Below are 13,118 nucleotides of genomic sequence, written 5' to 3'. Positions count from 1 at the left end.
TCTGCCCCATGCAGTGCCATCCCAGGCCGACTCCACCAGCCTGGAGCAGGAGAAGTATCTCCAGGCCATCATCAGCTCCATGCCTTCCTACAACGAGACCAGCGGAAGGAACACACTCAGCCACTTCACCTCCACGCATATGAGCACCTCGGGTATGTCCTCACCATGTGCATTGCACTATCATTATCATATAAGTAGATTTACATTTATTGGTGGGCCATTTCCACGGGCAGAATTATAAATATTTATATTTATAAACATTTAAAACTCTAAATCAGGGGTCTTCAATGTTTTCAGGCCAATGACCCCCTAGCTGAGAGAGAGATGAAGCAGGGACCCCCTCTATATTGTATAAAATTGTGTTTCAGTTTAAACTTTTTAGTTTACTTGGTCTGCTCTTTTTCCCCTCTACACCTATACATCTTTGCCAAAAGTAGCCGATCTACAAGCTCACAACGCCTCGCAGCGCGAGGCGCTGTGAGCTTGTAGATCTGCTATTTTTGGCTAAAGTTCTCCTCAGAAAAGGCATGCTATGGTTCAAGTGGTTAAGGTAAAAAAAAAAAAATCATATCACACAAAGATTTGGAGGACCCCCTGTAGTAAGTCTGAGGACCCCCTAGGGGTCCCGGATCCCCTGTTGAAGACCCCTGCTCTAAATCCTTTTAATGTGTTATATACTGTATGAATATGAAAGTTCTCTACGATGGTACAAAGTAAAATCCTCAGTCTTAATTTATCCATTAGTAACTCTCATGGTTAAATTAACATTTTACAAACGTCCGTCTTTATGCTGTTCTCTTGTTCAAGTCGTTCAAAGTCCAGCTGTAGTCACCAGATTTCCTCCCGACAGGGGAAGTAACTAAGGTCTCATCTCTCATGCTTAGACTCGTCAGATAAACTAAGACAGCCCAAGATTGGCGTTCTGATGAAGCAGGTGATGGGCTCCAAGGAGGACATGCCGGGGACCTTCAGTCGAGGAGGTGAGCTGGCCACCGGGTTTGCCATGCCAACACTTACAGTAGTCATCTTGGCATCTTGGTATATCACCTTGGCATCGACTAGACCATGGCCGTCCTCCTGATCCCAAAACAAAAGACCATTTGTATTTATGTCTAAAAGTCATCAGGTCGAGTAGATGCCAAAAAGTACTAACAAAACCAAAGAGAGAGGTTTACATTTGAGGATCATATAAAAGCCACATCCCAGTGGCTCCTCTTTGGGTTAGAGTGTGTGTGTGTGTGTTTATTGTTGTAGTTAAAGTAGTGTTAAATCCATCTCCCATCTGTGGTTGTGTTCGTTAACGGGCCGTCTCTGTTGTCATTTGACCTCAGCTCTGGGTCAAAGGGCAAAGGTGATCTCCCTCTCCCAGCCCAAAGTATCAGGCAAGGCCAGGAACTCTACCAGAGGTACAGTAATAGGCCACACGCCTTGAACCCCACCACCCCCACCTTCTCCGATCTAACCAATCAGATCTCTTTAACAGTATTGTCATTGTGTCTGGTGTAGTCCACATGTGAGCTGTCCTGCTGCCTCTTGGGACTAACTGTCTTCTGTGAGACTTGTTGTTATGGCTTCTTCTCCCTCTAAACAGAGGGTTTCTCTCTTGTGAGCCATCATGTCCTCTGCATGCTGGCGTTAAGTGGGTCTTCCGTCCGTCCGCCCCCACTCTGCACTGTTCAGATTGTCTTGTCTGATGTTTCTTGTTTTCGTCATTGCCTGTTTGATTACGTCTGTCTGTTCGCTATGTGGCAGATTAGAGCAACTGTAGAAGAGCGTATTACTGTAGTCTCGCATACCCAGGCAATCGGAGATCACCAATTATTGGTGATCTCCGCCTACCGATACCACTGGTGGCATCTAAATTCAACATAGGGGCTTAAATTGAGTGGAATCAATTTGAGAGTAAAACATTTGAACACATTGATTGCCAGAATTATTTCAGATTTTTTGCATTTTCATGCCAGGGTTTTTACATTGAAAAAAAAAAGTACTCAGGAGCTGAGATACAAAAATTTTAAGTTTTAAGTTAACAAGGAAGTGGATGGGAGTCTAGATCTTCGACAAATCATATCTCCTTGGTCTTTTTTTTTTTTTGGAATTTTTTTTTTCTTCCTGAAAACGAGTTAACTCGATCTAGGCAATCAAGCGATGGATTCTTAAAAACGAGTTAACTCGATCTAGGCAATCAATGTGTTAAGACCGGGAACGCATCTGTGTGTCATTTTTAGATTTCTTTGGCTATTCAAAAATAGCAGAAATACAAGCTCATAGCGCGGCTATGAGCTTGTAGATCTGCTATTTTTTGAAAGATCGTGAAAATTTGTGCAAATCTTTGAATATATATAACATTTTTACCTCAAATCTTTGTTTCTGGGGGTTCTGCAAATGTCTTCTAAATTCTAACAGCTTTTTGAAAAAAATCATGTTGCTATAATATCTGTGGCCCTCAAACTTTTTTCATGTCAAGGACCCCCAAAATGATATGTATTTGGCTTTTGTTAGCTTAAAAAAAATATATCAAAGATTTGCACACATTTTCATGATTTTTCAAAAATAGCTATGAGCTTGTATATCTGCTATTTTTGAATAGCCAAAGTGTAAAATAATGCTTTTTAGCTCAAATAAAAAAATGACACCGATGCGTTCCAGGTCTTAATGGGTTAAGGTGGTCCTTCCTTTTGGGATGATATCAATATTAGTTTCCGAAACAGTGGGTGTAGGTTTGTTAGCCGAGGTTTTCCACACTGTTCTAGCCCCGACATTACATTTAGATTTCCTTAGATGTATTGGTAGGTGGAGGTCTCTGATCGTCTGGCTATGCGGGACTAGTATTACTGTTAATATAGTTATGATGACATTTAGGATCTGCTGTTCTCTGCTAGGTCATTATTTCACTGTTGCTGCCTTGTTTTATCAGCATGGCTGTTAGATGCAGTTGCTGTGTGTGTTGCACTGTGTGCGCCTCAACGTGCACATTCGCACACTGGTGCACTTAACCTAACACAGCAAGGCATCCCAAATGTGGCTTGGCGATTGAACATTTGAACATGTTTTGTGATTTGCACTAAAATCTGTGTGTGTGTGTGTGTGTGTGTGTGTGTGTGTGTGTGTGTGTGTGTGTGTGTGTGTGTGTGTGTGTGTGTGTGTGTGTGTGTGTGTGTGTGTGTGTGTGTGTGTGTGTGTGTGGGGGTGTGTGTGTGTGTGTGTGTGTGTGTGTGTGTGTTAAATCTAGGCAAATGGGGCAGCATCCGGGGCAGCGGTCGTCTAAGTGCCTATAACCCAGACGTGGGGAACCGTCTGGCAAGTAAAGAGACTTCGCAGCCTAACGGCTGTCCCACTGAAGCCCTGTTCCTTCGACAGCAGAGGGCGTACCTATACATCATCGGAGACAAGGCCCAGCTCAAGGTGAGCTTGACATCAACATTTCTTTTTTTCCTGATCGTGTTTATTGGATAGACCAGTGGTTCTCAAAAATGTTCATGCCAAGGCCCCCCAAATTTATATTTGTTTGGCTGCAGACCCCCATATGAAAACATTTTGTGCCAGGAACTCCAGGGAGCTTGTAGATCGGCTGTTTTTTAATAAAATGGGGTTAAAGTGGTTAAACTGATTGTGATGCTACTGTATATTGCTATACAACTAATTTAGCTGGGGACCCCCTAGAACCCCTTCAAGGACCCCACTTTGAGAACCACTGGGATAGACTGTATGACATTTCTCAAGGTGGGGTCCGGGGACCCCCAGGGGTCCTTGAGGGAGTTCCAGGGGGTCCCCAGCTAAATGATGGATAGTAGGAACCAAATGGACCCTTATGGGTCTGTAACTCTGAGAGTGTAGAAATGGAACTAAATGGACCCTAACGGGTCCATTTAGTTCCATTTGTACACTCTCAGAGTTACATTAACATTGATTTTACAATATAAATTGGGGTCCCAGAGATAGAAATGCCATTAAATGGAGGTCCATAGCCCTAATGCATGTCAAACTGGGGGTCATTTAAATTAAAATGGTTGAGAATCACTGCTAGAGCCGTAAAAATCTTCTCTTATGGGGGTCCCTGCAGGCATATCTTTTCAAATGGGGGTCCGCGGGCTAATATGTGTCAAGTTGGGGGTCCTTGACATGAAAAAGTTTGAGAACCACTGCTGTATGAAACAGAGGTCCTCATGTCAGAACGTAGGTGTTTTTTATTCATGGTCACGTTGTACCCTCTGTGTCCTTGTGCTCCAGGGGGGGAAGCAGGACTCGTTCCAGCAGTGGGAGGTGGTGCCCATCGAGGTGTGTGACGTGCGGCAGGTCAAGAACAGCTTCAAGAAGCTGATGAAGGCCTGTGTTCCCAGCTCGGCCACCTCTGACCCCAGTATGAGCTTCCACCGCTGCCTGGAGGAGTCTGAATGGATGAGCCTGGTAGGTACAACCCCCACCTTGGTGCAGGGGCGCCGGAATGGAAAATGACATGGGGGGACACGTGTGCGCCCGCCACGGAAATTTTCGGTTTCTTTCGGATGGTTTTGTACATTTTTTTTATTTTTTTTGTTACTTTATTTCCATGAAGTATAGATGTCAGAGGTTTTTTCCTTTTTTTTTTTCTTCATCCCAAAAGTCAGCTATGTAACCAAATGGACTCCTCTGTTTAATTAACTATACAATAATATAGTCTCCCCCCATAGTCTCTCCCCACCGTGGGGAGACCCAGCCTGGGTCCCCCCACCTCGCGGTGGTCGATTATTATATATATTTTTTTATTTTAGATTTTTTTTGACTGCACTGAATTGTGGGGGGGGGGGGACAGTGTCTTTTAATTAAACAGGCGCCACTGCCTTGGTGTGTGCGTGCGTGCAAGTACACCCATTCAATTATGCGTTGATATGTGCATTTATTTATCTAAGTTAGCACACTGCTACAGTATGTGTTTGACACCTGTTTGGGTGTTTACCGGCAGTGGTGGAAAGTACATGTACTCAAGTACTGTACTTAAGTACATACTTTGAGGTATTTGTACTTTACTTGATTGAGTATTTCCAATTTCCAATACTTCTACTACTTCTACTCCACTACATCTCAGAGGCAAATATTGTACTTTTACTCCACTACAATTATTCGAAAACTTTAGTTGCTATTTACTTTGTAGATTTTGATAATTATTACAAAACATACATTAACCACTTCAGCCCTATATACATTTTGGCCATTTGAAAATAGCCGATCTACAAGCTCACAATGAGACGCATTGTGAGCTTGTTGATCTGCTATTTTCAAAAGATGTTTATACATTTGAAAACTTGTAATGGGACATTCTGCATAATGACTACTTTTACTTTTGGTACTTTAAGTACATTTTGATGCAAATACTTTTACACTTTTTTTAAGTACATTTTTAATTCCGGACTTTTACTTGTAACAGAGTATTTCTACATTGCAGTATTGATACTTTTACTTATTGTAAAACATTCGAGTACTTTTTCCACCACTGTTTACCGGTATGAATTTTTGGAATAGTTGACCCTACTCTGTTTGCGACTAGATAGATAGATAAGACGGTGTGTTTGTCCTGAATTTGCGTGTGTGCGTGTTTGTTGTTTGTCCTCAGTTGCACAGGGTTCTGCAGGTGTCAGTCCTGGTGGTGGAGCTGCTAGACACAGGCTCATCAGTCATGGTCAGTCTGGAGGATGGCTGGGACGTCACCACACAGGTTTGATTACACACTGTACACACAACTCTCTAAAGCCACTTGAACCCTAGAGTCTATTCTGTGGAGATACATATTTGCCACAAATGGCCGAAGCTACAGGCTCACAACGTGTCATCAGCAATTTTTATAAGAGATTTAGTGTAGAGGGGGGGGGGGGGAAAGAGTGGACCAATTTAAGAGCCGACCCCGGTCAGCTAAGTATTAGTTTAGTAAGTACAGAGGGTTTATTATCTAATATTAAATCAAACCTCTGCAGTATGAATGCATTGCGCATAAAAAATACTTTAGCAGAGCTGGGCTGAACAATTTAGTATTCTGATGCTTGGTTTTGTTTTTTTGTTTTTTTAATTTAAACTACATTAGGCTTAGGTTTCTTTTAGAGGATATAGGATTTATTATGTGGAAATTATGTCAAATAAATTAATAGATGGTTTAGGTGTTTAGGCATCTGATCCAACGCATGTATTATTGAGTATGTGATACCTACACTTAACACCTTCAGGCTTTGGGATCAACACTACTTGACTGAATGAATTGAAATGAATACTCAACTTGATCCATTGTGAGGGGAAAGCTTAGCTGAGGCATTGTGCAGCTATCTCAACGCCTGGTTGTAACACCAATCACCAACATCTCTGACACAAGCATTTATAAACCATGCTGTAGAGTTGCCTTAAGTTTATGGTAATTTGTAAAAAATAATGTTAATATTGCTTTAACCAAAAGAAAATGCCATGCTACTGAGGCTAGTGACTTGAAGTGAACCTGGGTATTGCTTGCTAATAGGCAGTCTGGAGGGCTGAAACTGGACACTTTGGCTCACAAAGTAAACTGAGGCAAAAGGCCAGAGAGCATTTATGCAGAGTAGAACAGTACAATCCATCCCACGTGTATTCACAGCACAATGAAGCTGACAGCAGTAGGGTTGTCACGATCATGGAATTTTACTCGACAATTAGGTATTGGCATTGGTTTGTGGCATTGAACATAAATAAAAATGACTTTTCTGTTTGCCTTTTAGGAGTAGATATGACAAATAACTTACATATACAAAGAAATGACCAAATCAAAGTAAATAATGTACTATGCCTGAACCTCTAGTTTTCTAAAATAGAGAAAATAGCTGATGTACAAGCTCACAACACATCGCATTACGACACGTTACACTATTTTTGAAAAAAAGAAATGGATGAATGGAAACGATTGTGATTAATAATAAACTTTATTTAATAATAAACTTTATTTGTATAGCACCTTTCATGACATGAAATGCAGCTCAAAGTGCTTTACAGAGCAATAATACAATTACAGTTACAACTAATTTAACAATAAAGCAAAAAAGAAAAGCAAAAGCATAAAACAACATTAAAATAATAGCAAAAAGGCAGTGAATTAGGCAATACAGCGAGGACATGTCGCTAATCTGCCATGAGCGCGAGGCTGCGCTGGCCTGCGCTGTTGCCCTATCTCTGCAGTCTGCAGCCAGCGAAATTAATACATTTTACATGCACTGCTAGGTTGGATTGGATATGCTACTTGTCTTAGTTGGATTAAACCCAAACAAGTGGCTCAATATTAGCCACATATTCTTGCTAGTCAAAACCTCTCCCTCCGCTGTATAGCTCCGACAGCGGAGGGAGAGGTTCCGTAGGGGCTATGTCGTGCGCAGTAAATAGCACAACGCGTCACGAATAGGACGCGTTGTGAGCTTGTAGATCTGCTATTTACGGCATGCAACACCAAGTATGTTGTGCTCCGTTCCCCCTCTCATTAATTTATGACTTAAAGTAGCACGGATTTATCACTGTGAAGTTGTGGAAGGTTTCCAAAAGATGAAATCCCAGGAATAATGGAAGACACTGGAGTTTTAAATCGAAAGTGGATTACGCCACGTAGGATCGAATTATTTGTTGACATGGAAGGACCAGCAGTAATAGCCCCTTTCGGGACCCTGTTTACCTTTTTGTATTTGGGAAGGCGGTATCCAGGGTCCCTTGACGCTCAAATCACTCTCTCTCTCGTACTCGCGGCTACCACTGTCATAGCTCGTCGCTTAGAAGTTGCAGAGATTTCTCAAATTACCCAGAAATGCAGTAGTAACACGCAGAAAGCTCCATTGATCCGCGCGGATCGGCGTTGCCGTTTAACATGTTTAATAAATTTGTAAAACTTAAACTCCTCTCTCACACTCTTCTCCACTGCCCATGTCCCGCCTCCCCGAGTTGTGACTGTCATGTAAGCATGTAGGAGCTCGGCTAATCAGAGGCAGTAACGTAGGACGCGCAGCTTGTCAGTCACAACCCCCCCAGTTCGCCCTGGAATGTCACCAGTAAAGCTTACGGTCCGCTTGCTTCACATGTTAACTAGGTGTCCGGAGTATTTGTGCAATATATTAGTTTTTCAATTAAGAAGTGTTTAAATCCCATCTCTGACCGATTCTGTCGGAAGTTCCCAATGGGCGGTACTGACGGGGCGCATCCGGTGAAAGCCGGAATTACACTCAATGTAAACAGGAATTAAACGAGGGGGGAAAATGGCGTTCGTCCACAGACGGGATTAAAACACTTCTTTATTGAAAAATATGGACTAATACATTGCACAAATACTCCGGACACCTAGTTAACATTTGGGGCAAGCGGGTAAGCACCTTATATTTTGCATTTGTACATGTTTGAAGAAAAAAATATCAAATAAAAAAAACGGCCAATTACTCGATTTAAAAAGAAAAGTTCGAATCTTGTGCCATCGAACGAAGCTTCGAATATTCGAGTTATTTGGGTCAGCCCTAGCTCCAACGACAGATAGGCTCTAATTCGCGCAATATTTCTAAGATGAAAGAAAGCAATCTTGGTAACGTGATTAATGTGTGTATTAAAATTCAATTCAGAATCAATAATAACCCCCAGGTTCTTTACTGTAGTGAAATTAGGTGATTATGTCATTGTGAAAGGTCCAGACAGCAGTCAACAGTTGTATCTGTTCTCCCCCTCCCCTTCAACAGGTTGTGTCTCTGGTGCAGCTGCTGTCAGACCCTTACTACCGCACCTTTGACGGCTTCCGGCTACTGGTAGAGAAGGAGTGGCTGTCGTTCGGCCACCGCTTCAGCCACCGAGGAGCCCAGACCCTGGCCAGCCAGAGCAGTGGCTTCACGCCCGTCTTCCTCCAGTTCCTCGACTGTGTGCATCAGGTGTGTGTGTGTGTGTGTGTGTGTGTGTGTGTGTGTGTGTGTGTGTGTGTGTGTGTGTGTGTGTGTGTGTGTGTGTGTGTGTGTGTGTGTGTGTGTGTGTGTGTGTGTGTGTGTGTGTGTGTGTGTGTGTGTGTGTGTGTCTTGTAGGGGTGTGCCGATACACTAATTTCACCAAACGATACGATATTTGGCTCACAACTTCGATACGATTTCGATACGATACGCACTTTTTTTATTATGAAAAATATATGGGGGGAACTTGTAGCTTTTCAGCTACAATAGCCGTTTTGAATCCAAATAGGGCAATAGTGTGACACCTGACCCGAAAAAACAACAACATGTTGTCACCCTTTTCACCTCGGGGCTGTTTGCATTCCTGAATATTATTATTGTAAAAAAATAAAAAATAAAATAATAATAATAATCTGAAAACGATATATTTTATTTTCAAAACGATACATATCGTCACGAAAACGTATCGCGATATATCGCGGGACGATATATCGGCACACCCCTAGTGTCTTGCTATTTTCGACATAATCTGTGTCTTTGTAACGTTTTGATTCAGATAATATTTTTGTCTACATTGTAGACTCTACGTACTCTCACCGTCAGGTGGTTTTAAAAAAAAGCTCACTTTTGTGTGATTATCGGGTGGAAATCCAAAACTGTTACTTTTCAGGTTCAAATTCAAAAGTAGCAGATCTACAAGCTCAAAACACGTCGCTTCGTGCCGCGTTCTGCCCGATGGTAACGTTATGTGACTGTCCATCTGGATGTGCTATGGATCCAGCAAGTGTGTTTACCTGAGAGTCTGACTCTGACCGCACTTCCTGTTTTGTGGTGGGCAAGTGACGCCGTGTTCTGCTGTCTTATCACATACAGGATGTGTCCCTGACGCTTGTTCTCAATGTCCCCGCTATAGATTTATGACCCCACGGCCTACAGTGACACTATATATCGCTAATGTCGGCGCAGAAACCTCTTATCTCCATATTCGAACTTTTTGCGTTTTTTGGTTAATGCTCTACTTGATCATACTACAGCGTCATCGGCTTCGCGCCACGTTTGGAGCTGGTGGATCTGTTACTTTTGCTGTTTTTTTATTTGAATCCTGAAACGTAACAGTTTTGGACATATGAGGTTTCCACCCTACAGAGACGATTATGCTCGTGTCACTTAGCTTCAGTGCTATTATTACATATGGCCAGCTTCCAGTTGTATCCTCTCTCTCTCTCTTTAAGACAATGGTCTCATTGTCTCACAGCCTATTCTTGAAATAGTTTTTGTGTAAACAAACGAAACAAAAGATTGATTTTATTTCATGCAAATCGCACTACAGTCACAGGGTCTTGCCCTGGACATGAATGACATAAATGACAATTGTCCTGTTTTGTCATACGATGGTGTCACGCTGCAAATTACAAAATTGCTATTTTTTCAATTTTTGAAACTTTTACAGTAAGATAAAAAAACTTAAAAAGTGAATTTCTTTGACAAATAAATAATGACATACCCAAAATAGGGAGGAGAGGTTGAAAGTGGCTCTGAAAGAATGCCTTATTATGGAGTCTGTACTTGAACCTGAGGAGGGTGACAGTGGAGAAGACACATTTTACCCAGTTTGGTTTATGAACCATCACGAAAAACAAACCCCACACACATCTCGATGAAGAAGCAGGAAGTCCCGCCAATTAACCACTTAAAACGTCTAGTCTTAGTGAAACGGACCTGAGTTGCAGCTGTAATTGGGCCGCTTTTTTCCATATATACCAAATCTCTTCGCCAAAAATGAATGTTGTCCCCCCCCCCAGAATAATAGGGATGCTGGGGTTCAAGTGGTTAACACGCTGTTGCCAATGTCTGTCCATCTCCAGATCCACCTGCAGTTCCCCATGGAGTTCGAGTTCAGCCAGTTCTACCTGAAGTTCCTGGCCTATCACTACGTGTCCAACCGTTTCAGGACCTTCCTGCTCGACTCAGACTACGAGCGCATAGAGCTGGGTGAGCATAATGTCTATAACATGTATGATCCCACATAACGGTCACAGGGTACCCCAGATCTGGTAGGACTAAAAGACAAGTCATTTTAAGTTTGGTTGCGCTCGGGTGTTGAAAATAGCAGATCTACAAGCTCACAACGCGTCGCGCTGCGAAGCGTTGTGAGCTTGTAGATTGGCTATTTTCAGCATGCAACCAAGTGATAAATCAGCCATTTCGACGCCATCAAGGCACCGCCACAATACATTTTAGTCGACTAAATCAACTGTAGATTTAGTCTATACTCTATAATCTATAATCTCTCTATAATCTTATGATATTTAGTCGACTAAAACTAGGCAAAAACTAAAACATTTCAGATGACTAAAATATGACTAAAACTAAATGGAATTTTATTCAAAAGACTATGACTAAAACTAAATCAAAATTTGCTGTCAAAATCAACACTGCTTACAATCCCCACGTATGCAGGAGTACTTTACGAGGAGAAAGGAGAAAGGCGGAGCCCGCAGGTGTGCAAGTCGGTGTGGGACTACATCGACCGATGGAACAAGAAAACGCCCGTCTTCTACAACTACATGTTCAGTCCTGAAGATGAGGAGGTTAGTCTTCAGTTCTGGACGTACCTGGACTTGTTGTATAGTTAGTCGTGTTGCCTGTTTTGTGTTTTCTGTCGTGTCGCCTTTTTCGTTCTAAAAGTCGACGTGAAACAAATCAGACATTGAACAAGGACAGGAAAGTCACTTAACATACTCAATAACATAACAATGGCTGGTAAATACCAACATTTAGAAGACTCTTAAATCAGGCCTTTAGAGAGGATAGAATGGCACCCCCAAATTATGGGTTTGTACCTGCATAAATAGGCCAGTAATGCCAGGCGACAGGCGAAGCAAACACTGGTACCTATTCATTTTTAGTCCAGTGATTGGCTCACGCTAAAGGTCCCCAAAGTATAGACTGAACTGGGGAAACAGCCTTTTGTTTTAGTGCCCCAACCACCTGGAATGACTTACAGCTTAAATGTAAGATCTGTTCTCCCATAACATACGGACAATTTAAGCCTTGATCGCAGACCTACCAACAAGTGTCTGCAATTGGTTTTAAATTGTGTTGTATCTCACGATAGGGAAATGTTGTTTTATTTTGTTTCTGTTCTGTCTTGTTTTTTGATGTGACTATTGATTGAAAAATGTAAGTAAAAATGTAATTAAAATTTTAAATGAAATTGTACTGTGATGTATCTCGACGACACTGCAAATGAGGGCAACCTCAATGTCTTTCGAGAATAAATAAAGGTTTGAATGAAAATGAATGAAAAGTAGCAAGGAAACTGCAAGCATTTGGCATTTGATTTCCTGCACTGCGTTACATAAACTTCAATCACCACTTTCAGCCCTATTCATTCAGTGTCGTGTGGTGTCGAAATCTTTATCCTTTAAAAAAAAAAAAAAAAAGTGGCCTATAATGACTTGCCCCAAAAACAGGGATGCCAGTTTGAAAGCGATTTAATTCTAAATGTCTGAACCTCCAGGTGCTGCGTCCGTATAGCTACATCTCCAACCTGAAGGTATGGGACTTCTACACGGAGGAGACGCTCTCAGAGGGCCCGTCATACGACTGGGAGTTGGTCAGAGGCCGCCAGGAGCACCGTGTGGCCGAGGAGACGGCGGACAAGCCGGACAGCACCGGGCCCAAGTCCCAGCGACACATCGTGTGGCCTTGCTACGACAGCCGCAGCAGAGTGGTCCCCGACGCCATCACCAAACTGCTGCAGGTCAGCTCACGTTCAGGCTCACGCTCACTAGTTTTTCAGCGTCGATGCTGATTTATCTTATCCTGTTGTCTGACAAATGTTTGTGGCGCTCGCTCTGACTCTGCACTTTGTGAGTCGCTCTGGATAAAAGTGCCTGCTTAATACTGAAAGTGCATGTGTGCGTTTGCTCACTTAGCTCTATTGGTAACTTTAGGCCCTCCATAAAGAGTTATACCTAATTATGACCATACTTTAGGTTCGATATACCCATAATATTTTAGTTATTTTAGTTGTCTTTTTACATTGCAAGGGAACTTGTCTGTGTTGGGAGAACATGTTTTTTTTCTTTACAGCTTTTGACTTTTTTTTTACACACACACACACGCACGTGCACGCATCTTACAAAACACTGACAGTTTGCGTGCACACTTACTTACTGTACACTCAAAGGGCCACAATGGAAATTATTGTGTTATTCTTTT

General features: G+C 42.2%; 1 protein-coding gene across 7 annotated transcripts in view; it reads left to right on the top strand.

Moving 5' to 3' along the window:
* The window catches only part of sbf1 (SET binding factor 1), an 86,354-nt gene that overhangs the window by 68,376 nt on the left and 4,860 nt on the right, over positions 1-13,118 (top strand). For 6 of the 7 annotated variants that reach the window (XM_080421772.1, XM_080421771.1, XM_080421770.1 and 3 more), the window contains 10 exons: positions 15-152; positions 885-980; positions 1,332-1,406; positions 3,233-3,405; positions 4,231-4,407; positions 5,591-5,692; positions 8,694-8,879; positions 10,757-10,883; positions 11,352-11,482; positions 12,415-12,657. In XM_080421772.1, the coding sequence (XP_080277898.1) occupies positions 15-152; positions 885-980; positions 1,332-1,406; positions 3,233-3,405; positions 4,231-4,407; positions 5,591-5,692; positions 8,694-8,879; positions 10,757-10,883; positions 11,352-11,482; positions 12,415-12,657 (1,448 nt within the window). The remainder of the gene's footprint in view (positions 1-14; positions 153-884; positions 981-1,331; positions 1,407-3,232; positions 3,406-4,230; positions 4,408-5,590; positions 5,693-8,693; positions 8,880-10,756; positions 10,884-11,351; positions 11,483-12,414; positions 12,658-13,118) is intronic. The other variant, XM_080421768.1, reaches the window with a different exon arrangement.

This window comes from Gymnoscopelus braueri (genome assembly GCF_963280865.1).
Source record: "Gymnoscopelus braueri genome assembly, chromosome: 23".
Taxonomy (NCBI): domain Eukaryota; kingdom Metazoa; phylum Chordata; class Actinopteri; order Myctophiformes; family Myctophidae; genus Gymnoscopelus; species Gymnoscopelus braueri.
Note: the sequence above shows the minus strand (reverse complement) of the source record. Positions and strands in the feature narration are given on the sequence as shown.